At 46.3% G+C, this 24,255-nt stretch overlaps 2 protein-coding genes across 4 annotated transcripts in view; both read right to left on the minus strand.

Annotated features, from left to right (window-relative positions):
* Positions 1 to 60: 60 nt before the first annotated feature.
* Positions 61 to 17,221, minus strand: LOC307090320 (inhibitor of nuclear factor kappa-B kinase subunit alpha-like). Its single transcript, XM_079756910.1, has 22 exons — positions 17,099 to 17,221; positions 16,473 to 16,588; positions 16,113 to 16,207; positions 15,645 to 15,762; positions 15,123 to 15,192; positions 14,934 to 15,022; positions 14,728 to 14,817; positions 14,178 to 14,302; positions 13,682 to 13,789; positions 13,203 to 13,338; positions 12,264 to 12,458; positions 11,912 to 12,014; positions 11,656 to 11,779; positions 11,049 to 11,200; positions 6,980 to 7,041; positions 6,524 to 6,633; positions 6,327 to 6,376; positions 6,068 to 6,173; positions 4,626 to 4,773; positions 2,877 to 3,013; positions 1,495 to 1,594; positions 61 to 745 (listed from the first exon to the last, which is right to left on the minus strand). Exons 2-22 carry the CDS (start codon positions 16,575 to 16,577, stop codon positions 677 to 679), a joined length of 2,292 nt encoding a protein of 763 aa, XP_079613036.1. The 5' UTR covers positions 16,578 to 16,588; positions 17,099 to 17,221; the 3' UTR covers positions 61 to 676.
* Positions 17,222 to 18,150: 929 nt separating this feature from the next.
* LOC307090317 (PH and SEC7 domain-containing protein 1-like) overlaps positions 18,151 to 24,255 on the minus strand; it is a 42,021-nt gene continuing 35,916 nt past the window's right edge. For 2 of the 3 annotated variants that reach the window (XM_079756905.1, XM_079756906.1), the window contains 3 exons: positions 23,809 to 23,953; positions 23,012 to 23,155; positions 18,151 to 22,424 (listed from right to left, as the gene is read on the minus strand). In XM_079756905.1, the coding sequence (XP_079613031.1) occupies positions 22,092 to 22,424; positions 23,012 to 23,155; positions 23,809 to 23,953 (622 nt within the window). In that variant the 3' untranslated portion in view covers positions 18,151 to 22,091. The remainder of the gene's footprint in view (positions 22,425 to 23,011; positions 23,156 to 23,808; positions 23,954 to 24,255) is intronic. The other variant, XR_013812646.1, reaches the window with a different exon arrangement.

Consider the following 24,255-nt stretch of genomic DNA (forward strand, 5'->3'; position numbering starts at 1 on the left):
TCTCGCCTCCCCCCTCCCCTTCTACCCCCCTTCCCTCAAACAAAAAAGGAAATAGACTCTTACTGTGTTGTCCCTTGTGTGTCGTAGCCATGTGGGTGGCCTCCTCAGACACCCTCTGCCCGCCCCCCAAAACACACACTTCTCACCACCACCCTCACCACCACCCTCAGTCCGGTGCTACAGTTTGCTCGGTTCTGAACCAGTAGAATTTAACATTAACAGCATCAGTAGCTAACCATTATCACCAACACATCGTCAAGGCAACTTAAAGAAGAGTCAGATGACTGCTCCAAAAATCTCTTCTGAACCGATAAATGCACAGCGTTAAACCTTTTCTTTTCGTTGGTTCCTGTATAAAAAAAATCGTATTCGCTTGACCAGACGTTCGACCCATAGGATGAGACGATGAGGGTGGACGGGTGCTGGGGAGGTCATGGAGAAGGGACGTGGATCATCGTACCGCAGGTGCAGGTAGCTGAACAACCCATGTTGAAGTGTGTATCCCAAAGCTACAAAGGTTCACTCCGTTGTGGAAACAGCATAGAGTCCGTAGTAGTACTGGGAGCGCAGGGAAGGAGGGCGGGGCTGGGGGCGGGGCAGCAGCCAGCTAGGGGCGGGGCTTCCAGCTGGGGGCGGGGCTGGGGAAGGGCGGGGCCGGGCCGGCCGCCTGCGGCTCCTATGCGTTCCTTTTTTTCAGCTTTGTTGATAAAGTATTCTCGTATTTGGTCCAGCTCCAGTCTTGATCCTACACGTGGAGAAATAAATACAGACAAGTAATAGAGCCGTTGGTCACGGGGATTTGCAGCAAAAGGAGGATGTTAGGATGAGTGGCATTTGGTTCTCACCAAGATTTCAGCAGGGGCAAAAAGAGGTGACTGTTTTATTTTGCCAGGAAATGAGCAATGCGCGGCAGCCAGGCCCCTTCTTATGAACCATGCCAAAAACTCAGTGACACATAAAAGCCTGTCGGTGATGTTCAGACCTACTATACGAAGCAGTGCTAACATTAAGAAATATATTTTTATTTTATCCATTGGCTATTCCCACTGTAATCGCAGATTTTGAGTCTGGCCCCATAATATCAAACTGTTTGATATTATCCCCCCCTCTCGGGTTGGAGGCCGGGTGCGTAGGAGCTTTAAGAGCTGCCACATGTTGACACAATTGCACCTTTTCACTCACATTTTGGGACACTAACAGCACTGGCCCTGAATACTAAATCGCTGCCAAATGTGGTGCTGGGGGGACATTGTCTACAGGTGGCTGACACACAACAGGACACGAGATGAGAGATGATTTGCCGGTAATGAAATAAAATGTCTGTAACTAATTATATAAATTAAGTGTTTTGCCTCATCTTTTAAAACCATGTCACCCTGGTTTTAACCGTTGGGGTTTCATATTCAAATAGATGCAACCGCCCCCTGGTACGTGTGAAGGCGGGACGGCAGAAGGGCGAGGGAGAGACGGCAGTGGAGGAGAACAACCACCCACCACTATGCTCTTGGCCTGCTCGTCCGCCGCGTCCTGCATCAGGCTGGTCAGCTGACTGAGGTACCTCTGGTTCTCCTGCAGCAGCCGGGGGGCCGCGTCACTGGAGGGGGGGGGGAGAGAGAGAGAGAGGAAGATGGACAGACAGACAGACAGACAGACAGACAGACAGACAGACAGACAGACAGACAGACAGACAGACAGACAGACAGACAGACAGACAGACAGACAGACAGACAGACAGACAGACAGACAGACAGAGAGAGACAGAGAGAGAGAGAGCGACAGAGAGAGAGTCAGTGACAGAGAGAGAGAGAAAGAGACAATGACAGAGGCAAAGAGTAAGACAACGTCAGCTATGGCACATTTAAGCACACCGAGCCAATTACTACTGCTGTGGAGTGGAAGGCGTCTCCTCCGATGATCGCAAACCACCGGGCTGCCGGAGCGGCCTCCCAGGAGCCTGGCCACGGGCTACCACACACACACTCGGCTAACGAGCAGCGCACACTGGCCCTTTAAGGGACCAGGAAGGCTGTGCCCGTGCTGCCCCAGATATGTGCGCACGCTCGCCGGCTGTGGGTTCATTCAGACCACCGGACTAAAAATAAAAAACCCATCAACATTTTTCTGAATGATAAAATCAGCGAGATATCCGCAATAACCGAGTTTGGTTCCAGTACGGAAATAAACCACCTTTTAGAGATCATGGGAAAAAAAGAAACACCAATATGTAAAAATGTATTCTCTAGAGTTTTATGCTTCATTAAGAACTGGCCCATGGTGCGCATCAAACATGGACGTAATGTGAAGTTCTCTACACATTATGAAGTTTTCGATACACATTATGTATACGGTATAAGAGTAATGGTATGGCATTGACCAGTAGAAAGTTATCTGGGTGAAGGTTTTATCATTGTGAAAAGGAATCTGGTTGACAGTTGACCTGCATACATAATGTTGATATTTAGATCAACCATACAAGTTTACAAGAAAAGATAAAGTAAACTTTCTAACAAAACTTCAACACACGAGTTAAGAAGAAATTGGAGGTTCCTCCTTGCAGATCTCGCACATTGAGTTGTTCCTGTTATTTATGAGGTGCAAGCAGATTGGATTTTTTTGTTCAAAGGAAAAGCAAGGCCCCAAATGACTAGATGTCATTCTAAAGAAAATGAATAAGTCTGCATTTTCCGGCTCAAAACGCTTTTCCAGATAATTTTGAGTGTGACCTGTATTTGACAGCGTTTGACCACGCCCCTTGCACTTGGACTGGAGCACAATTTGTCAGTAAAAAAATAGAAGAGAAAAAGAGACACAGAAATGTCTCCCTCTCTCCATGACTGCCCACCAGACAGAGACCGTGAGCGGAGGGGTGGCGGTACCTGTCGTTGGGCCCGGGCAGGGAGGTGAGCGGGTGCGGGGAGCTGATGGGCTGGGCGGACTGGGACCACTGGGAGGCCTGCAGTGGGTTAGAGGTCTCCGGACTGGCCGCTATGGAATTCCGCGACGAGTTCTGAGCCTGGCGGAGGGAATCAGACGACAGATATCGGGTGACACGGTCACACAAACGCTCTGTCCAGCAAACCAAGGGTTCTAGACGAGGCGGGGGGGGGGGGAACCGTTATTATCAGGGTCTTGAGTACAAAGCGAAGATCAGCTGCATGCTAGGGCGTCTGTTTGGCTGCTCTGCGTCTTTCCTGCACATTCCGAAAGCACCAATCTAATAACCCTCTGTCCTGTCAAAGGTTGATTTGTAGCAAGGTTCACCTCGGGTGGGGATAAACCAAACATGTCACGAGCATTAGTAGAATGTCTGCTCTCCTACGTGGTTCTGTACCGTGAATACCGTCGAAAAGGACTTGTGAGGGAGGGCAGGGTGCCTCTGCCCCCTTGTCTTGTTTTAATGAGCTGCTGCAAGACGCTGGGGACAACATTCCACTGGTATGCTAACCTACCAGGTCTCAACAAGATCGCTCGCTCAAAACACACAGAAGCCTCTTCTTGGGCTTTTGGAAATTGCACACGTGTGCGACATTTTATGGGACAGAAATCATCGGTGGATGGATAAAGTACAATAGCATGCTAGGATGCACACAAACACAATATAAGTATTGCGCTTATTTTTTGTGGCCGAGAGAAAAGATGCAGAAAAGAAGAAAAGATCACCATAGAATACTATTAATGGATGGGTGACTGGAAATGCTTCTGAGGCATAAATGCTCCTCACTGCTGACTCAGGGTATGTAATGGGCATGAGGTCACCTCTCTACCAACCCGGACACGAGACATAAACCTGATCCCGAGCATGGAGAATGTTAACCATCAGGCTCGTTTAACTCAGGTATTTGGCCTTGAGGTGGGCGATATGGGAAAATGTACTATCACCAGAATTTATTTGGAGCCGATACTACCCTGGAAATCCAGAGTTCTCGCGAGAGCACAATTTGAATTTGCTCAGCGAGTCACTCTGGGAACGAGCAATATACTTGTGTATATTCTGGGCCTCCCCTGGCCCAGAACATTAACCAATCACATCGACGTATCAGTTATAGGCACGCCAAAAGCGTTGCTGTTTTACCGACCGGATACGGCAAGAGTCTTATCTATTGGTTAGCTCCACTGGTCTGGATACGTCACCCCTTGTATTCTTCTGATTGGTTGTAGTGTTATCCAATGTGTATTATCCAGTGATATTTTCAAATGCATGCTTGGTGCCGCCCCTCGAGTTGGGCCATTTTCATTACTCGTTGCCCGACCCTACAGCTTTCTAGATGTGGGTCTGGATTTCCAGGCTAAGCCTCCCTCAATTTACATCATAAAAATGACACAATGATGATAACAAATGTTACAATGTCTCAATTTAAAAAAATGAACATTTATTGAACGGTCTGTAAATCATGCCGAAGAAAAAAAAAAATTAATAAAAATAATCGGCCGATGCCGACACACGTAAAAAATGCAAATATCACCGATAACATCGGCCGGCCGACATATCGGTCGATCACTACTTTTCATTGTAATTAACTTACTATATAAAACTAGGCATCACAAGAAGAGACGATACGCGGCTATATTAAATTACTGCCCGGCCTTCACTGTGGCCCCATTGTGTCACAGCATCACCAACTCACGCAGGCGATCTTCAGCAGGTGCCAGAACTCCCTCTGCCTCTTGATCTGCATCTGCATCACCGTGGTGTCTGCTTCCTTGATGCTCTCCAGGGTCTTCTCGATACGCGGGAACAGGTCTATGATCTTCTGCTTGCTCAGCAGGATCTTGCTGTGTGTGTGTGTGTGTGTGTGTGTGTGTGTGTGTGTGTGTGTGTGTGTGTGTGTGTGTGTGTGTGTGTGTGTGTGTGTGTGTGTGTGTGTGTGTGTGTGTGTGTGTGTGTGGGGGGGGGGGGGGGGGGGGGGAGGATGAAGGAGAGGGTGAACGGAGGTCACACGTCTATCAGCACTTCCAACGGCATCATAAGAGGCAGACTTCTGTAGAAGCCTAGAACTGATCATAAGGGACTCATCTAAACATACAATGACGTCAGGCTGCATTTTCCGGAGTTTAAATATGTTTGTGGGCGCTACGCCAGAGAGGCTTTGCAACGCAAAAGCGGCGAGTGAAACGCTAGGTTCCCATTGAAAACGACGACAAACAGCCCCCCCTCCCCCCCGCTGTTAAATATCGTTGGGTGAGAACAGGGCCCAAGAATGTCGTACAGCAGGATGCACACAGAAACAGCCTTTTTTTTCCCCAAGAAAACAGTACGATAAATCTAATAATAACAACGGCGATAGTGTTCCTTATTGTAAGTCGCTTTGGATAAAAACGCCTGCAAAATGTAAATGTAAATGTTCCTCCCACCCCCACAGTTGCAATAACGGGCGTTAACTGCCCTTGGATGACACATGTATTCTTTCAGGCATGTCTTGGCAGGCTGCCACGTTTAAGGGGATGCAGTCTACCACCCCATGGAACCGGAACAGGGAATGTGCGGACAGTCCAAGCATGTCCAGCATTCCTCCGAGACTTCAGAGAGGGCCAGATAACACTTTGAGGGAGATTGAGGGATCAGATTGAGGGAGGGAGGTCAGAGGAGGAGGGAATGTGTCCACATAGTTGGCTGACAGAGGAGGCCTAGTGTGAGCTACTCAAGTATCTTTTTCTTGGCAGAGATTTTGGACATGGTGGTTGTCTCTGAATCCCAGTGTGCCGTACTATGTTTTGTCGATCTTTCAAACTAGGGCTGTGAAGTGAACGTGTTAGGCAAATCTAATTCACACGTTTAAAAATGTGTTAATTCGCATAGTGGCTGCCTCAGTTTTCTTTTTGATAACACTAATTTGAACCCCATAACTTTATACATTTTCGTAAACTTTGGCCCTAAAACTAGGTAGATCTATATTCTTCAATGTTAAAGTTTTGACTTGATGTGTGGATTCAAACTTTTGATTGTCAATTATAATCATCTTCATCGTGTTTCTTTTAGTCTTTTCTTTAAAAAACATTGGCCACATTTTAACACCCAATGACCCGAACAATGGAACCTCTCCAAATGAACGGAGGGTCTGGCGCTCACCTGAGGTGGGTGTACAGGTCTTTGAGGACCTTGTCCTGGTTCTGGACCGTCTGAATGATGGCTTTGACCATCTCAGAGCTGTCGCTGCACACCTCAGACTCAGGGGCTGTGGGACCGACCCAACAGACGACAGTGAGACGAATCCCACAAAGCAGAAGGGTTGTTGATACAAATCGAACAATATATAAAGTGGTTCATCTTAAAAGCGGTATACTGTCTACACGAAATTTTTAAAAAACACACAAAAAAGGTAGCTTACTTTTACACTTGATTTTCATTTGCTTGTAGAGTTCAATGGCCTTTTCTTCTCTGTAAAGAAGAAATTGCCATCAGACCTCTGCATTCAACAATGAGACTTCCGGAAGCTGTATGCTGGTGCTATTATAGGTCAGTTACTACGGTACAAATCGCTTTGAGACACAAGGGATAAACAGCTCTTCGGCCGGCAACACTCACAGCTGCTCCATCTTGTCTCCTTGGCGACGTGCGTATGGGCTCCTCTGAAGCTCCACGATCTCGGAGTGCAGAGCCATGATTTCCTCGTCCAAATGGCCCACCTCTGCCACCTAGAGGATGGAAGGCGCAATTACACCAGGGCTTATTTCAGAAGCCCAGGGGGCTGATGTTGTTCCGTTCATGCAGGTGCAAACCAATTGGGCGGGGGCGGGGGGGGTTGGAACTACACTGAATAACATAATAATGATTTAATAATGATAATAAATAATCAAATTGATAATTTGTTGGAGGAAAAACTGTAGGCTGCAGAGAGCTCAGGGCACCAAATAGAGCCGGTTATACTGCATCGGTTATGCTATCTGTACCGATAACTTGGATTAAGATATTTGTAGAAGTAGCTTGTGTTTTGTTGCGGGTCAGGGATTAAAGCACCACTGAGGAAGAAACCGCCGGTACCTGAGCAAAGGCTGCGGCTCGCTCCTCGTTCTCCTGCCAGGCCTTCAGCATCTTCTCAGAGGCTTTGGAGCACAAGAACAACCCATCAACCCACAGGCCTGAGACTCTCCCCCAATGTGATAAGGGCTGCCATAGCATATTGTGGCACATAACAGAGATGTAGTAAAAGATCTCTCCGAGAGGATAGGGAGGGAGGACAAGACATGGATATATATATACTGACTAGATATCGCATTCAGCTTCTAAGCATACATCAACAATCCCGCCATCTTGGTAACCTCTTTAAAGTCTGTGTTGAAGCGTTCATTTTCCAACAAATTTGCGCAATTTGCGTGATGGTGATAAACGTTTAAACTGTTATCCATTGTATTTGGTGTTGTTGGGTATCACAAAACGGAATGTAAGACGAAAAATAGGTACTATTTTAGCGGTTTGCGATTGATTCTCATTTCCACCACAATACATTGTATTACGTCACGTTGGGGGGACGACAGACCACAGCCGCAATAAACCCTTGAGAGTGGAGACTAGTAAGAGAGTGTTCAGCAGATTAAACAGATAAATGCATAGATATTTAACAATTATTCACCGAAGGCGAAATGAATTCATGGAGCCTGAGGTGAATAATTGTTTTATTATATACCACACGCGAACACTCAAAAAATAAATTAGATAACACTTTTTGCCGGGATTAATTCGTTTTTATTAGCGGTTTAATTGTTTTTATTAGCGTGATGAGACAACCGTCACGCGATGAAAACAATATCCCGAGTTTGAGATCTCAATCATGGGATATTGCCCAATATCCCAAGATAGCGAACATATCAAATCGCTCCATCTTAGGAGGTTCACGTGTAGCATATATAGATAGCCTAGATAGCCTAGTCAAGTCTTTATTATTGCCAAACAACACAAATTGTCGGGAATTCATTTAGGTGATTTGGCTCACACAGGACAGTACAAGACCACACAGAACAAGAGAGACAACCAGTCTGACTGGACATACACATACACAAAATACATCACATTAAAACTAGACAGACAGACAGACAGACAGACAGACAGACAGACAGACAGACAGACAGACATGTTTTATTTTTTGCCAAGAGGAGCCATTCATGTGTCCGTATGCAAATTAGCCATGTGCGCCAAACAGAAGACAGACTAATGCTGAGAAGTCATACTAAAAACGGATAGCAAGTGAAAGCTAACTGGCAATTCATACACTTTGGGTCCATTCAAACTGAAGGTAAGAGGCTATTTTTTAAATCTTTGCATTGACTGAATGTCTGTCAGCATCCGCCGGGTGGGACGAATGTGCTTTGTGTACATGCATGATGTATCTGTCTGGTGGTATTTGCTGTAGATGGATGGTTAAATAATGTCACACCACCACGATCGGTCATACTGCAGGCACTCATTTGCAAGTGCACTGATTGTGTGTCCAATAGGCTATACCTGGCATTTATTCAGTCAATTGCTCTTCTAAATGCGCCGGATTTGTGCCAATTATTGTTGTGTTTGCATTGTAATGCACAACTTTGCCTCTCCTTGTTATAAAACAACGTGCATCCAAACAACTTTAGCCAATGCAGCCTCCTATGTCAGTGTTGCTTTACGAATACTATAGCATATCGGATTATCACAATTGTTAAGTGTGTGTGTTGTCAAGTAGGCTATAGACTGATTGTCTTGGCTTGCATCCGCAAAATATTGTAATGTTATAGGCCTACTGCATATCGAGAAAATTTAGATCGGTATTGCGCAACAATCGGTAGATGGGGACACCCCGAATATTGACGGGTATTTCGCACGCAGGGTAAAAGCTTAAAAATAAATACTAGGCAAAGATGTTGTTACTGGAGCTAGTAGGTTACCGCCTACCATCAAAACGTAGGATAACTAATCGGAAATGTGTTTACAACGTTGGGGGAAAGATTTAATTAGGGATTATCTGGGAGGGGATTTCACAGGTGGTACTGGCAACTTCAAGGTAGCCCATAGCTAGCATTATGCCTTCTATTTCTAGATCTCCTGGTTCACCGGTACTTATCTACATGACATAACGACAATCACTGTCACTAGATATAAAGAAAACTTTTACTTTCACTCTGTGCTATTCACTGACATTAAAAAAAAAAAAAAAGTGTTTTGTTGTTGTATGCTCTGCTGTTCATAGACTAGCTCCAGCGCTCGTTGCTGCGTTGCTAAATGATAGCAACTCTCCACTCATTCTCCTTTGACCATGCTTTTAGTCAGTTCTGAGTTCTCGGCAATTCCTCATTCGCCCTCTCACGTCTCACAGGTTCGAAATTATACGGCTGTGGGCCATCATATATGTTTTTTGTGGTTCTTGCCACGTCTTAGACACCATGTTTCTAGTACTAGGCTCAGGCTACCTTCCACCACGTCTCCCCAACATGACGTCTTAGCTGAATGGCGTTAGAAAACACCCGTTACTACCAAAAACGACAAAAAATGGACTTTAACACTATTTGAGACATTTTATAAATTATATACATATTTTGAGTGCTTTATGTTCACATTAATCACGTTAACCTGCAACACGGCCTTTAAGCTTGCTTAAAAGATGTTGATTTAGATTGATTTTGCCTGGGAAAGGACCTCTGTCCCATCTCCGTTCATTCATTCAGTTGGGTGGTTACTAGGGCCGTAACGATACACCATCTCACGATTCGGTTTGTAATATGATTTTTGACCCATGGTTCGATACATCCCAAGATTTTTTTAAATTTAAAAAGCAGTTTATTTAAACAACACTTATATAACAATTAACTTAATGTAACATTTAATAACAAATAATTTGGAACACTGAACAGATTTGAACAAACAGAATAGTATTAAAGTATAGCAAAATGAATAAATAAATAACCAAAAATTGCACTTGGAGGATGCTTGCAGGTAGGCAAAAACCCTCAACTAGTTTTGTGGTTTTGGCTTATGTATTTGAAAATATTAATGTCAAATAAGTAATAGTAATTTGAATAGTTTGGTAGCACTAACCAGCGTTTCCGCTAGAAAAATCAGTGCCGGTCAAAGTGACCTGCAGAGGTTTAGTTTTCGGTCAAATGTCCTATTATCACTTCTTATTAGGCTATGTAGCTTAAATAATAACATAATCAGGCCGTATAGAATGCAACATGTTTAACAGCCTAACTTTCAAATAGATGGGAAAAAACATGAACGTCTGATTCGCAATAACGAGGCATAGTGTTACGAGTAGCGTATATGTGTGCGCGAGAATGGCTGTGTGTGTGTGTGCGCGTGCGTGCGTGCGTGCGTGCGTGTGTGTGTGTGTGTGTGAGTGACATCAACGAGTGAGTTGACGAGCGAGGAGAGCGAGCGGTAGCGTGTGTGTGTGTGTCTAGTGAAGAAACAAACGAGTCCGGTAGAATAAAGTACCCAGCCTGTCAATAATCAGTGGCCGCTTCATTCCGACCTATACGCAGACCAACTGCCGGTCAAAGCACACAAAACACTAGAGACAGGGATCACACAGGCTATTTTTGCGCGCTTGGCCCACTCTGGATAAATGTCGTTCATATCGCATATGAGGACTTCGCAAGCTGTGGAGAAATGCAATCCTCCGTAGCCACGGAGCGCTGTCATCACAGCCAGGGCGTCTCGTCGCAGACTTAAGGCATCGATAAGAGGAGTGGTGTCAGCAGACTATTATTTAGACAGATTATTAGCAAATTTCAATCTGACAATTTGATCGGAGAGATACAATTTTGTCTGACATTAAATTTTTCTATTACCGGACAACGGAAACCCTGGCACTAACAGCTCATATCACGTGGCTGGATCTGGATTCGAGGATAATGGGAGATAGAAAGGGCGTGTTACGCTTCTGCCTTCTCACACCCGCCGCGAGACAGGTTCGTGGCTTTGAGTGTCGCGATTTAGTTTTCGATACGCATATCGTTACAGCCCTAGTGGTTACCCCTCCGCATCGATATATATGTTCCATGGAACAGCGCCGCTCAGGCGATGTCTAGTCAGTATATATATCTGTGAGGACAAGAGAGGAAAGAGGGCAGACACTTACATATGCCATAGTGCATCTGGTCGCTGTACTTCTCCAGGTCGTACTGGATGCTGCTCTTGAAGAAGTCCAGCTTGGCCTTCAGCTGCTGGGAGAAGCCGAACATGCTGTTCTTGTAGCGGGTCAGGTTGGTGTTGTAGCGCAGCAGACTCAGCCTGAAATACAAGGTGAGAGCGCTCAGGGAAGACCTATGCCAGGCGTTGTTGTTTTCTGATGACTCACGCATTTGGCATGTGTGTTGTATTCGAATAAGGCCCGCCATACTTTAAATGTGCTGTGGCGATGCCAAAAACTATCATGGTGGAGATCATGTTTGACTTTTGGCGTATTGTAAAAAGGTGAGTGTGTACAAGGACCTTTTAAGGTTTTAAACAATTTAAGGAAAAATTCGGTAATGCATGCATTGCCGCATCTCAGCATGGGTTAAAGTTAACTGACCGCTGTACACGAGGAGAAGGTTCACATCAATACATGTTTTTGTATGGTTTTGAGGATTAATTGTCTTGGTTTCGAAAAACAGTGATGATGCATGGGCACTCCAATGGATCACGATGACATAGATTGTGAGTGGGTGGTATGCCCACCCCTACACCCAGATAGGTCCACTCACATGGCAGCCCTCTGGCCCTGGAAGAGCCTGCTGTAGTCCTCCTTCAGCCCACAGATGTAGCTCACCGCCTCCCCCCACACCTTCTTCAGCACCCCCAGAGGCAGCTGGGTCTTCGCCTCTTGCACTAGGAAAGAGCGGGACGTTAATGGTTTTATAGTCGATTATAGATTCCGCTTTATAATTGCATTACACGATGCACTGCATTATATTCGATAGTTGAGACAATCTGGTGTTTGAGCCGGTGGTTCACACTCACCGATGGAGTTGACTTTGTCTGGCAGTGGTCGGGCACTGAGGGGGCCGGAGTACTTGGTGAGGCTCTTGTCAAACAGGTACACGATGTAGCTGTCCCAACCCCTCTGCAAGTAGGACAACAGAAATGGTTTGACAAAACACTCCTATTTTAGTCCTGGTTAAACCGCGTGGTTTGACAAACGAGGCCAAGTCACAGCCATGAACATGAACATCTAAGTTCCAAAAGTAGGTAATGCCTCATCTTTTATTCATTTCCAAAAACATCCCAAACAATTTTGAGGCACTTCAATTGAAATCCACAGCAAAAAACAACGTCAACAAAAATAACACCCATTCAATGCGAGTCTTCCTACCACTCCGTCGAGCACACACTGTGCGGCGGGCTTGCGGGGGTCCAGCGACACGCCCGTCTCCTGCAGCAGCTCCTGGTTGACCACCTCGATCTTGGTCTGGGCCTCGACGCGCCGCTGCAGGCTGTGCAGGCTCTCGTCCGGGGCCAGCTCCAGGGAGTGGACCTGGGCCGTGGTCATGTTGAGGATGTGGACCACCTGGGGGGGGCGGAGGTACACAACCAGAGGGGGGTGCAAGGCATGAACAGCCAGGCAACAATAGAGCTTGTACAAGGGTGTCACTCGTTGACACTATTAAACACTGATTATGGCTCTACCTCCTTATGTATTTTATTACCTATCATTTTTTTTTTAATACTTGTTTTTTTTTATCCCGAAGGAAATCGAGGACTGCATTTAACCCATCACTAGCAGCTAGGCTACTGCCTAGTGCCGAGCTCGAGGGCACCGGCAAGCAGAAGTATTAACCTAACATGGAGGTCTTGAACACGGGGAGACAAACAAACTCCACGCCCACCCCCAACTACCCCCGGGGTTTGAACCAAGGGCTTTCTCGATGTGCGGCAACAGTGCTAACAACTGTGCCAGCGTACCACCAACAAACGGGGGGTCATCAGGTAGTGGATTAAACTAGGACACACTTCTACCCGTGCCCTGCTACACGAAAGGAGCAGACCCATAATTAGTGTTATGAGCGACATCTGTCTGACGAGGGGGCCTCTGTGAAAAGGGTGGTAGGCAGAAAGAACAAGCACGGAGCTTTCAAATAATGAGAAAGTCTGCAAGATGGAGAATCCCTCTGCACTTGCTAAACATTGGCCTCTGGACAATCCCTTACATAAAACGCTTGTCTTTGCGCCAGAAATTAACCGCAGCCAATCCCCCCCCCCCCCTCGTATTTCAGCCTGTCAGACCAACAGCACTCTGGGCCGGAAGACCAACCTTCATGTTCAAGATCTGCTCCAACACCTCGAAACACTGGGGCTTCTTGCTGTCGGCGCCCATCCTGCCGCCCCTCTGGACTGGGTCCCACTTCAGCATGAGCTGCAGAAGCCCCTCCATGGGCTCAAGCAGCGTGCTGTGGGGGCAGAGTACAGGGGAACACACCGGATTGAAACCCCGGACACTGACCACTGTCCTGGCAGGGCGATGCGGCTCTGCACTCTCATTTCCCCGGCTCTCCTCAATACACGGAAAAACTGCTGATGCTTTGTTATTATTGTTATACCATTAGACACACCGTGATCGATGGAGGGAAAAATGAAAAAAAACACAAGAAACCATCCGATCTCCTTCCTAGAATCCACTCCATAGAGCAAGTCACACCAAACACACTGATTGTTTCACGTCGTTATTTTGAATGAGCAAATAAAAGACGGTTGGAACAACAAGACCTGGGAGCAGTGGGGTGTTGTGCTGACCTGCTGAGGTTGTTAGGATAGGGCAGATGTGTGGAGAATCTGACTTCTCCGGTCAGCTCCTCAACAGCCATGATGTCTTTCGGTCCCTTGTTCCGTACTTTGGTGGCCCTGAGCAAGGGATATAAGTGTTTTATTACTGTTTTATTATTCATGCCAACAGTCGGAGCTTACTGTTTGTATGATTATCATAGCAGCATGAAGTGCAAAATGAACAATGCATCTGAAGTTCACAATGCTAATGCACTTCAAGACCTGCTATGTAGAAGTGTAGCTCAACGGGTTCATATCTAGCCGTTGGAGTTTAAGCTAGAGGGAAGCTATGTCCTTCCCCCTCTTGCAACCTGTTTCCCTGTCTCCTATCCATAAAGGCATAAGAGGCCCATACAAAATAAATATAAATAAAAGGGTGATAAAACAATATTTGTTAGAACAAAAGTTTGGTTTAGGTTTGTTCCGGATTGGTGTCACCGAATGTCCCCCTTCCCACCCTACCTACCACTGGACGGGCTGCAGATTGTGCAGGAACGGCCGGAAGCCGCAGCTGCACTCAAACACCATGGTGCCGAAGCTCCAGTAGTCCACAGTGACGGTGTACGGCTTGGTCTCAAACAGCTCTGGGGCCTGAGGGCAGAGAAATAGTGGACACGCTCATCTAAAAGGGATTGTTTCGATGCACCTGATGCAGGTAGTTTAGATTGTTGTTCAGGCTTGGAAAAACAATCCAAGCATGCGTTCATGATTGGAACAACTACAATTGGTACAAAATCAGCAACAAGGGTTTGTTAAACATGTATGGGTTGTATGTCCCAAAAAAAACAATAACTTCTAAATCTTGAAGCACCTCAGATTCTATAAATCTTTCTAAAAAAACACCTAGTTTTTATTATTAACTATCAATTATCAGTAGAGCAGGTGAGATAATACCTGCCTAAGGATTGCTCCAACTTACCCTTTAATTGAGCATTAAAAAAAGACCTGGCACCAATGTAATCAAATGGCAATGTAAATGCTAATGTGAATGTAAAGTGTAAATTCAAAGTGCTTACCAGGTACTGAAGAGTTCCAACGAAAGAAGTGCAGAGACTGCCTTGGTCCAAGTCTTTAGCGTAGCCAAGGTCAATAATTTTGTGAACAAGCTGCGAAACAAAAACAGCACATCGTAATTCAGCATAATCCCGATCGATAAACACACACGCAGCCAAGGCAAATAAATTAAATGGGGGCAAACCCCCGTGGTAATGATTTCTTCTACCTTGCCGCTGACATCTTGTAGCACTATGTTTTCAGGCTTAAGGTCTCTGTGTATGATCTTGTTCTCGTGCAGATACTGGATGCCCGATCCTTAAGACGCAGAGTGGTCGCATGTGTTATTATAAACGGTGTGGAAACAATACAGTCTACTGTCGAGCAGGCTTACATGCAGTGAAACACCACACCGTACCGACATCGTTGAGTAGTGAGAGCACCTCGCTTTCCTTCAACCCACAACAGTTTTCCGGTTTGCTCAGCAACTAAAAAGGGTCAGATAGAAAAGTATCTTCAGATTTACATCCATGAACTTGACTCATCTTCAATACCTGTAAGATACATGCCTGTTCCTTTGGAACAGAGAATTACTTAAATGTGGGATTTTATCTTTTTGAGGTGTATGAAAAATGGCCATTAGTATTTTACGGTCATTTAGCAGATACTTTCATCAAACGGACCTACAGTGAATCTCTTTGAGAAACATGGCATTAATGAGTAGGTAGGGTTTAGGCCGTGTTTAGGAGAATACCTAAAGGTATTATTGACTGTAGACATTGGGGTTTGAACCAAAAAACAAAAAATACTCGACTATATGCCCCATCTGGATAGACCAACTTCCTTTCTGTTTGGGTATGCCATTGGGAGAACACACAACCAAGCCACTGCATGTAAGGGGGGTGCGACGGTTAGCTTTATATCTCCCAAAGTGCCTCACCTTTCTCAGATCTCCCCTGGAGCAGTACTCCATGGCCAGCAGTGGAAGATCGTTTAAGGCTATGTGATTCATCTCTTCGGGCACCTCTCTAGCTGTCACCACATTGATATTATTTAACCTGAACGACAAAATACGAGAACATAGGAAAGGTTATAAACACAATACCTTTTTTGACAAATTCCCCATCCCAGGCAGGAATGGCTCAGACTATGCTGTCACACTTATATAGGGCACATTCTTAAGGAGAGCCTAGCTAATCAGCAATGGGAAATGCTTGAAACAACACGTTGACAATTGCTCTACAGGTTCCACTGCTTGGTAGTGTTGCTTAGAACAATTACATGAAACAAAAGCATGTCAATGAACTGTCCGACATCTGAGAGTATTGCCATTAATGCAAACAAACCAAAGCCGTAAGGGTTTTTACTAACAATCAGTTCACAATCAGAGGGCACAGACAGGACTCACTTTTTCATGATTTGAATCTCTCTACTCCATCTGTCCTTGTTTCTTGCCGTCAACTCCAGGCGGCACATTTTCACAGCTAGTTTCTCATTTGTTTCCTATAGGCAACGAAATGGGATGAAATTTGAAAAATTAGTCAAAGTATTCAATCATAAGAGTTAGTTTCTTTACAATAACAGTTTCTTCATTACTTTTGACCTTTTGTTTTATTATTATTGTTAATAATAGTACATTCAAGATTTTAAAATGATCTTTAGGCTGATTATTAAAACTTGTTATGACTATGTCTGTGCTAGCAAATGTGTGACAAGTCTGGGAAATTCTGGCACCATCAGGTCGTGATGGTGTTCATAATAAACTCACATGGTGTTGGTAGAGATAAACATGTGCAAAGCCACCCATGCCCAGTCTCTCTTTCAACTCCCAGGCGCCGCAGCTCTGGTTCTGTCTGAAAGGAGGCTTCTCCATGATAGGGCAGGCTTAGCGAAAATCACAACACACATAAATAGGACGTCAGTAAAATGAAATAATACGAACATCTCCATTTGTATTGTCATCCTAAGACGTACTAATACATACATAACCGTAAGGCGTCCATCTAGGTATCCAGTTGACAGTATTACACTGCAAAGACTTGACATCTCAGTGTATTTTCGGATCAGGCTAGCCAGGTAGCTTCAACTACGTCGTGTTTGTGACACATATAACTGTGTAACCTTTCTTTAATAGTAGGTCAGATACAACTCCCAGTCATCCCTTTCAGATATTTCGGTGATTAGGTCCGATGAATAGGTCATGAGTATACGGTTAAGCGGACTTGTTTGTCTGAAACATGCGTCAAGTTAGCCCATGGGATGTTAGCATCGCTACAACTACATCTACTGGGCTCCCAGGAAGTAGACCGAGCCATTTGCTATCCGAAATGAAAGGGTTTTCTAGATAAGCACAACTCATGTCAAGCAATACACCAACACCTTGATGGTACTCACTTGTATTCCTTATGTGAATGTCATTAAAGGGTTCCGCCGGGAGACTGTGATTGTCTTGTCGGTTGTCTCTCAATGCAGCAGCAGCAGCAGCTCAGTAATGTTGTGTACTTTCCTGGCGGTGACGTCATCGGACACTACTGCTGCTGTTTGGGGTTAAAAGCCGCACGGGGGAGTCGTTCGCTGTATTATCCTTAGCTTTGTTATTCTTTCACTATTCATTAAATCTTCATGATCGCATCTTTAATACGTTCACACCGATTATACTGCATGAACAGTGCATTGCACTACTTGACTTATTGACTCTGACTGTAGTGTCATACTTGCATTGTTTCCTTTCTTCCCAGGATGGATAAGATGTGGATGCAGTGTTTCGTTTCCAGCATTTTCATTGTAAAATTTTCTTACCCTTAGGCCTCACTTTACTGGGAAACAATCAGGGAAACCAAGGTCTACGGTATTATATATTTTTTATTATACATAGTTTCTGTATGTATTCTGATTTATGCTCAAATTTTCAATTCAACAAACATTAATACAATATAGAGACTCGGACACAATAACCTTTGAAAACACTTTTATTTTAATCTTCTATGCCTCCAAAAATAAGAAGCAAAACAACATGTCCTTGGTGAGTTTTAACAAGGCAGTGAAACATATAGCTCATGTATATCGCGTAAAATGACATTGCTGCACCTGCAGCAGACTGAAAACACGGTAATAGTAAAGAGCCCTACATGGGAACGTCGTTCAATGAACCGTCTGTTCTACAAAACACATCATCAGCACACAACAGCATTTGATGTAGCCATTTCCTTCATTCATATGGAGGAAAAGAAATTAAAAGAACATGACCACGATGTGCAGGACCAGAGTCCCCATGTTTCACCATTCTTTGAGTCCTCTTATATGATGGAAGCAGACCATAACACAATGTCCCATGCTTCAAATATATATATATATATATATATATATATATATATATATATATATATATATATATATATATATATATATATATATATATATATATATATATATATATATTCATATAAATATGCATGTACATACACATTACATTCAGAAATTAAGGTGACTGGAGGGGGAGAGGGAGAAGGGTGGGAACAACCGCAGAGACGAGCAGCTGTCTTTTCCCAGGTATGTTTCTGAAAAGACATTGCGATGGGCTTATCTCTCGTGCCAAGCGTCACCACGGTAACCAGTTTCCAGTGCCCCGGAGATTTAGCGGCAGGTGAGACGCCGAGTGAGTGTGTGTGTGTGTTCGCGTGTGGGTGTGGAACACGATGAACACATTGCATATTATAAGAAATAATAACAATTTGCTCTGGTGCACATGCAACTCACAGATTGAGAGATCGGACGATGGCATTGTCTGAACAACTTTGGCACATGATAACTTTCCTTATCCTCATTCTTCTCATTGCTTAACGCCGACAAAGCTCCCCCCCCCACCCCGCCTTCACTATTAAAGAAGGACGACACAGATTGGAAACACCGGTGTGGTTCAAAAGATTTGAACGTAGAGTTAATGACATGGCAGGGGACTGTTTGTGAATAGAGGAGAGTTGCTGCTCTATCCAAATGGCCATCTTGTCATCATCATCCATCCTTCCAGTCAACACTTTTGTTTTAACCTAGGGACAAGGATGGCTGTGTTTAAGTTTTAACACTATGGTGGGAATTGATTGACCTGGATATGGAAAGAAAGGGAGTGCGGTACGTTTTCACCCTTTCTAGGGGTTTAAAATGGAACTGGACTCCATGCCGGTCACTCCTGAACAGTTTGGCCACAGTGAAAAACAAAAAGCAAAATCAATAAATACACATTTGTAATAACATACACAATCCGTTTAAGGGAGTTCATCAGTAATGGAAACAATATAGAATAATCTCTATGAGGAGTAATATCAGCTTCACTGATGTAGCAGTACAAGTGAAACAAGGCTATAGTGTGGGAGAATATACAATAAAAGCGAAAGCGCGAGGCATGAACGAGTGCAAGGTCGTGACACGCGAAAGCGTCAAACAGGAGAGATTATAGGAACAGAAAAGCAGATCAAAATGTATATTTATAAACTCAAATAATGCAATAGACTGACTTTGGGGGGCAAACATCATGCAAGAGTAAAGAATGGACCCTTACGCAATTGTCCTAAAAAACTGTACAAAAGTTATCTGCAGGTATTCATGGGTAACAACAATGGAATAGATACTGCTGGATGGTGGTTATAATTAGACACAGCATGGTCATTGGCTAGCAGGTACTCAAGGTTAAATAAGCTGTTCATAGACAGCCAGCATGTACACAGCATGCATACAATGACCAAATATACCCTAGCTGGAGGTTAAAATAAAGCATTCACACACTCACACTCACTTGTGCAACACAAGCACAAATGCACACGCACACACATCCACACTTGTTGTGTACATATAGTAGTCATTCCTTCAGAGACACACACACACACACACACACACACACACACACACACACACACACACACACACACACACACACACACACACACACACACACAGAGCAAAATAATTGTGTTTCATAAACCTGCAATATCCATTCGTACGTGAGTGCTTCTATGCATGTGCATTAACAGGGCATCATAGCAGGTGGTTGTCATGGCCCTAAAAGTTATATAACCGTCGTCCACATCTACCCCTGTTGGTAAGATGCTAACACTGCCGCCGTCCAAGGCGTCAATTTTCAAGCCTGAGTAGAGAATTTCATACAACAATCAACGGTAGTTAATCATAAAATATTACAGAACAGGGGAAGTGTTGAAATCGAATATACTTGTGTTTCTGATCAACAAAAAAAAGGAATATGACATACAACGAACATGCAGCTCACTGTTCAAACCAGTGGTTGTCTCTTTCCTCCCCCATGCGATTGATCGTCTTCCTCTCTCACCACAACTTTACACTAGTTTCCTAGAATAGAATGACAACTGGATTTCAGATGCCATGTATAATGCCACACCTCATGCCTCAGTTCCTGTAAGAATTCCTTCCACAGTCGCTATCAGACTCATACTTAATCTAATCTATTTCTTTGTAATGTACACCGACCTTCTTGTAACAAACATTGTGCTGCTGGCTTTGTTATCGACACGATTATCATCATGTAATACTTATTATAGACTTTCAGGGCAAGGAATGTCAGCTCTATGTGTACCTAATTCATATTCACAACAATGCGCAGAGTATATTGTAGATATACTTTCAGGTATTATACAATATAAGCGTATGGCAGGTGGCCAAGTTAAATACAACATATCCTGTATGTTAACAATGAATATGGATAACATATACCTTTATATACCCAATAACATAGTTCATCGTACACTTGACAATACATTGCACAGGTAGAGCGGATTGAACGCCAACAAACACCATAAAATAAATTGGGGGGGAAAAGAAAACAAGGAACATTCAGGGTCTGCCCGGTGGGTGTTGAGGGTGAACCAATCAAATCAGGGGGCTTAACATACACACACACACACGCACACACACAGAAGGTGCACGCAGGACACAGCTAAACAAACGCAATGATTTAACAGATCCACAAGGCTCTAAACAACCAAAACCATGTTCGCCGCTTTGCATCACATTGGCCTCAGAAAGAGAAATCAAACAAAACCAAAAAAAGTCTGGATAGAAAAAAGCTTGCAGAGTCGCATATAGGCATGCAGATTCACTGGAGGAAACAATATTCAGCCAAGGAGAAGCAGAAGACGGAGAAGAAGAAGAACAAGTGGAGGATGAAGAAGGAGGAGAAGAAGAGAAACGAGGATGCGTACCACGGGACAAAAGCGTAAGCGACCGAACAAGAGGACATCTGTTAGCGGTGGAGAAGATAAAGATGGTGGCGCCCGTCTGGGGTGGAAACGCGTTTAGTGTCGATTTGTGTGGTGTATTAATAGTATGGTGAAACGACTCCCGCTCTCATCGGGGCCGACCCGCCAGTGTGGTTCGGCTGAGAGCGGCTCCTCGCTCCTTGACCCCCCCCCCCCCGAGATAAGATGCAAACGCAGGCCTGATATGTGTTCTGATATGTGTTGTACACTGTGCAGATTCATCCTTGTGTCCTCTCCCGCTCTCCCTCCCTGGTCCGGCAGCGCCTGCGGCCTTACGGTTGGGATACGTGGTGGGAGGGCGGCGGTGGGGGGAGCTTCGGTGTCGGCTCTCTGGCGTGGAATGTGAACACAGCTGGAGGGCTGAAACTGGTACCGCCATTGTTGAGATGACCCCCGGTGGGCCGGGGGTCATCCGTGAGAGCCAGAGCTCGGTGGCCCGTTCCCCCCCCCCTCGGAAACCAGACTGGCGGTGGTGGTGGGCGGTCGAACGATGCAATGTCTAATGTGCATCAACACACGTTTGGTCCCAAATCAGAGTTCACACGAGGTCACAGGCGACACAGCAGGTGGGAGTGGCCGGTGAGCGAAGGTGCCTTGACAGAAGAACTAAATAAACGGCGAAGGATGCCCAAACGGTTGGTCCATGTCTCTGACTCCTTTGAACAGTCTGTCAGTGCAGCGCAGTGCCGTACAATAGCGCACCCAGAATGCCTTTCTGAGCGACACCCCATCTCCCCTGCTCCTCCCCCCCGCCCCTGCCCCAGGCTTGGGCCCTTTTCGTTGTCCCTCCGCCTCATGACTTCACAACCCCGCTGGTATTGGCCAGCCACCATACCAGTCACAGGGCCCCACAGCTCCCCTATTGGATGGGAAGATTAGGGAGCGGGGTAGAGGGCGTCGTGGGCGGGAGGGGGTTGGTTAAGGGAGGGAGGAGTGGAGTGGACTACCCTCACTCCCATCCCTCCCCCCCATCCCCCCTCCGTTTCCAAGCAGTGCTTCCGGATCCCATGGCCGGATCTTAAAGGGGATTTAAAAAAAAACACCCTTGCAGGAAGGCGGGCCTGCCGCTACCGGCGCCCCCCCATCCCACGCCCCGCCCAGCCTCACTTCTTCACCGCCTGCCGGTAGCTGTGCCTCTGGCCCTCCGCACGAGGCTTGCTGCTGCCACCACCACCACCGCCGCCGCCGCCGCCGCCGTGGGCACTGCTGGCGCCGCCGTGGGCACTGCTGGCGCCGCTGGCCTTGCTGCTGTTGGCCGTGTCCCGGGCGCTGCTGCTGGCCTGACTGGCCAGGCTGCTGTCCTGCAGCGTGGGGCTGGACTGGGCCCGCTGCAGGGCGCCGTCCTCCAGGAGCTGGGCCTCGAACAGGGAGAGGTCTGCCTCGCCAGTGCGGATCTTGGACCGCAGCAGCATGACGTAGGTGCCGTACCGCGTCTTCTGCAGGCAGCGGCAGGAAGGGGAGGGAGAGAAGGGGGGGGGGAGAGAAGGGAGATGGGGGGGGAGAGAAGGGAGAGGGGGGGGAGAGAAGGGAGATTGGGGGAGAGAAGGGAGAGGGGGGGGGAGAAGGGAGAGAGAAGGGAGAGGGGAGAGAGAAGGGAGAGGGGGGGGAGAAGGGAGAGGGGGGGGGAGAAGGGAGAGGGGGGGAGAGAAGGGAGAGGGGGGGAGAGAAGGGAGAGAGAAGGGAGAGGGGGGGAGAGAAGGGAGGGGGGGGAGAAGGGAGAGGGGGGGGAGAAGGGAGAGGGGGGGAGAGAAGGGAGAGGGGGGGGGAAGGGAGAGAGAAGGGAGAGGGGGGGAGAGAAGTAAGAGGGGGGGAGAGAAGGGAGGGAGAAGGGAGGGGGGAAGGTGTTTGAAGGTGGTGACAAGAAAAATAACAAGGGGAAGAAAGAGGTATTGTTAGAAATATCAGCTCTTTGGTGTGACACTAATGAGTTGTCGCTCCACCGACTTTCCAATTTATGTATCCCCCCCGCCATCAGGCTTGCATTAGGCCCCCCATCGGGCCGGGAGGAAGGTGAGCGGCGTACCTCAAACTCCAAATACTCGTCCCGCTGCCGGTACTCGTCCAGGTCGCGACCTTTGACCTTGCGGTCGGGCGGGTAGGAGCGCAGCTCGGCCAGTTCGGTGGAGATGGAGCGGAAGCGGGCTTCGTGGGACTTCACCTGCTCCTCCTGTGGGGGGGGGGGGGGGGGGGGGGGGGGCTATTTGAATGTCCTTGGACCCACGGATGAGGTGCCCTTGAGCAAGGCCCCTGAAAGCCCCACCTGCTCCCTGGGCGCTGCACTGTGGCTACCCACTACTCCGGGTGTGCCCCTGTGTGTGGACCTCTGACAAGGTCACTCCTCTGTGTGTGTGTATGTGCTAATGTGTGTTCACCAGATTATGCTTGTGTTCACCAGGACACCTTAACTTAACTTGTCTGTGTGAGCCTGCTCCTTCTCCGTCTCCAACGACCGACTTTGAAGGAAAGCCCTCTGGTCTCCACTCACTTTTTCCCGAGGGTCTATAACGCCTCATGATTGATGCTGCTTACGAAGTACTCTAAGGTTACGCTCCAGGATCTCGCAAAACAATGAAATGCTACTTTAGAAAACGTGCGCTACTAAATGTGAGCCCTAAGGTATATGACAGCAATGGCAATAAAGCATTATTTATTCATAGTGTATTAATATTATTATTAAAAAGGTCTCAGGTGGTTGGGGGCCTCAATCCTGATCAAGAAGCAATCTGTTTCCAAGGCAACGCTTCCTTCATCTGAGGATACACAGTGGGGGAGGACCTAACCGTACCTCAGACAGCTTCGTAACAGAGGATAAGATCGTACCTCGGACTGCTTGGACATGGTCCCCGGCAGCAGCGGCCGACTGAACTTCTTCTGAGAGCCAATGGCCGCTGGGAAGGGAGGGGATGAAAACATGGCTGCCACCACGTTGATCCGCGTGATCCAAGACTGCATCTGCTCCGCGTTCCTGCCATGGATAACAAGACATACACACACACACAAAGTAAAAAAAAAAAGGCCTGCATTCTTACCATGTGAAAATAGGCCCATAGGTGGCTCGCAACATCAAAAAGATAATTATCGGAGAATGCAGCAGCAGACCAATTAGCGAAACTATAAGAGTAATCAGATGGAGCGAGACGGCCTCGCTCCGAGTCCTCTACAGGAGAGAGGCCAGAAGAGGAAGAAGGCAGAGGATGTGAGGGAATGAGAGTCATTATGTAGGAGTGTGTGTTGTGGATCTTTTAGTGTGTGTGAGTAAATTAGGTA

Source organism: Pollachius pollachius (genome assembly GCF_949987615.1).
Source record: "Pollachius pollachius genome assembly, chromosome: 19".
NCBI classification, from domain to species: domain Eukaryota; kingdom Metazoa; phylum Chordata; class Actinopteri; order Gadiformes; family Gadidae; genus Pollachius; species Pollachius pollachius.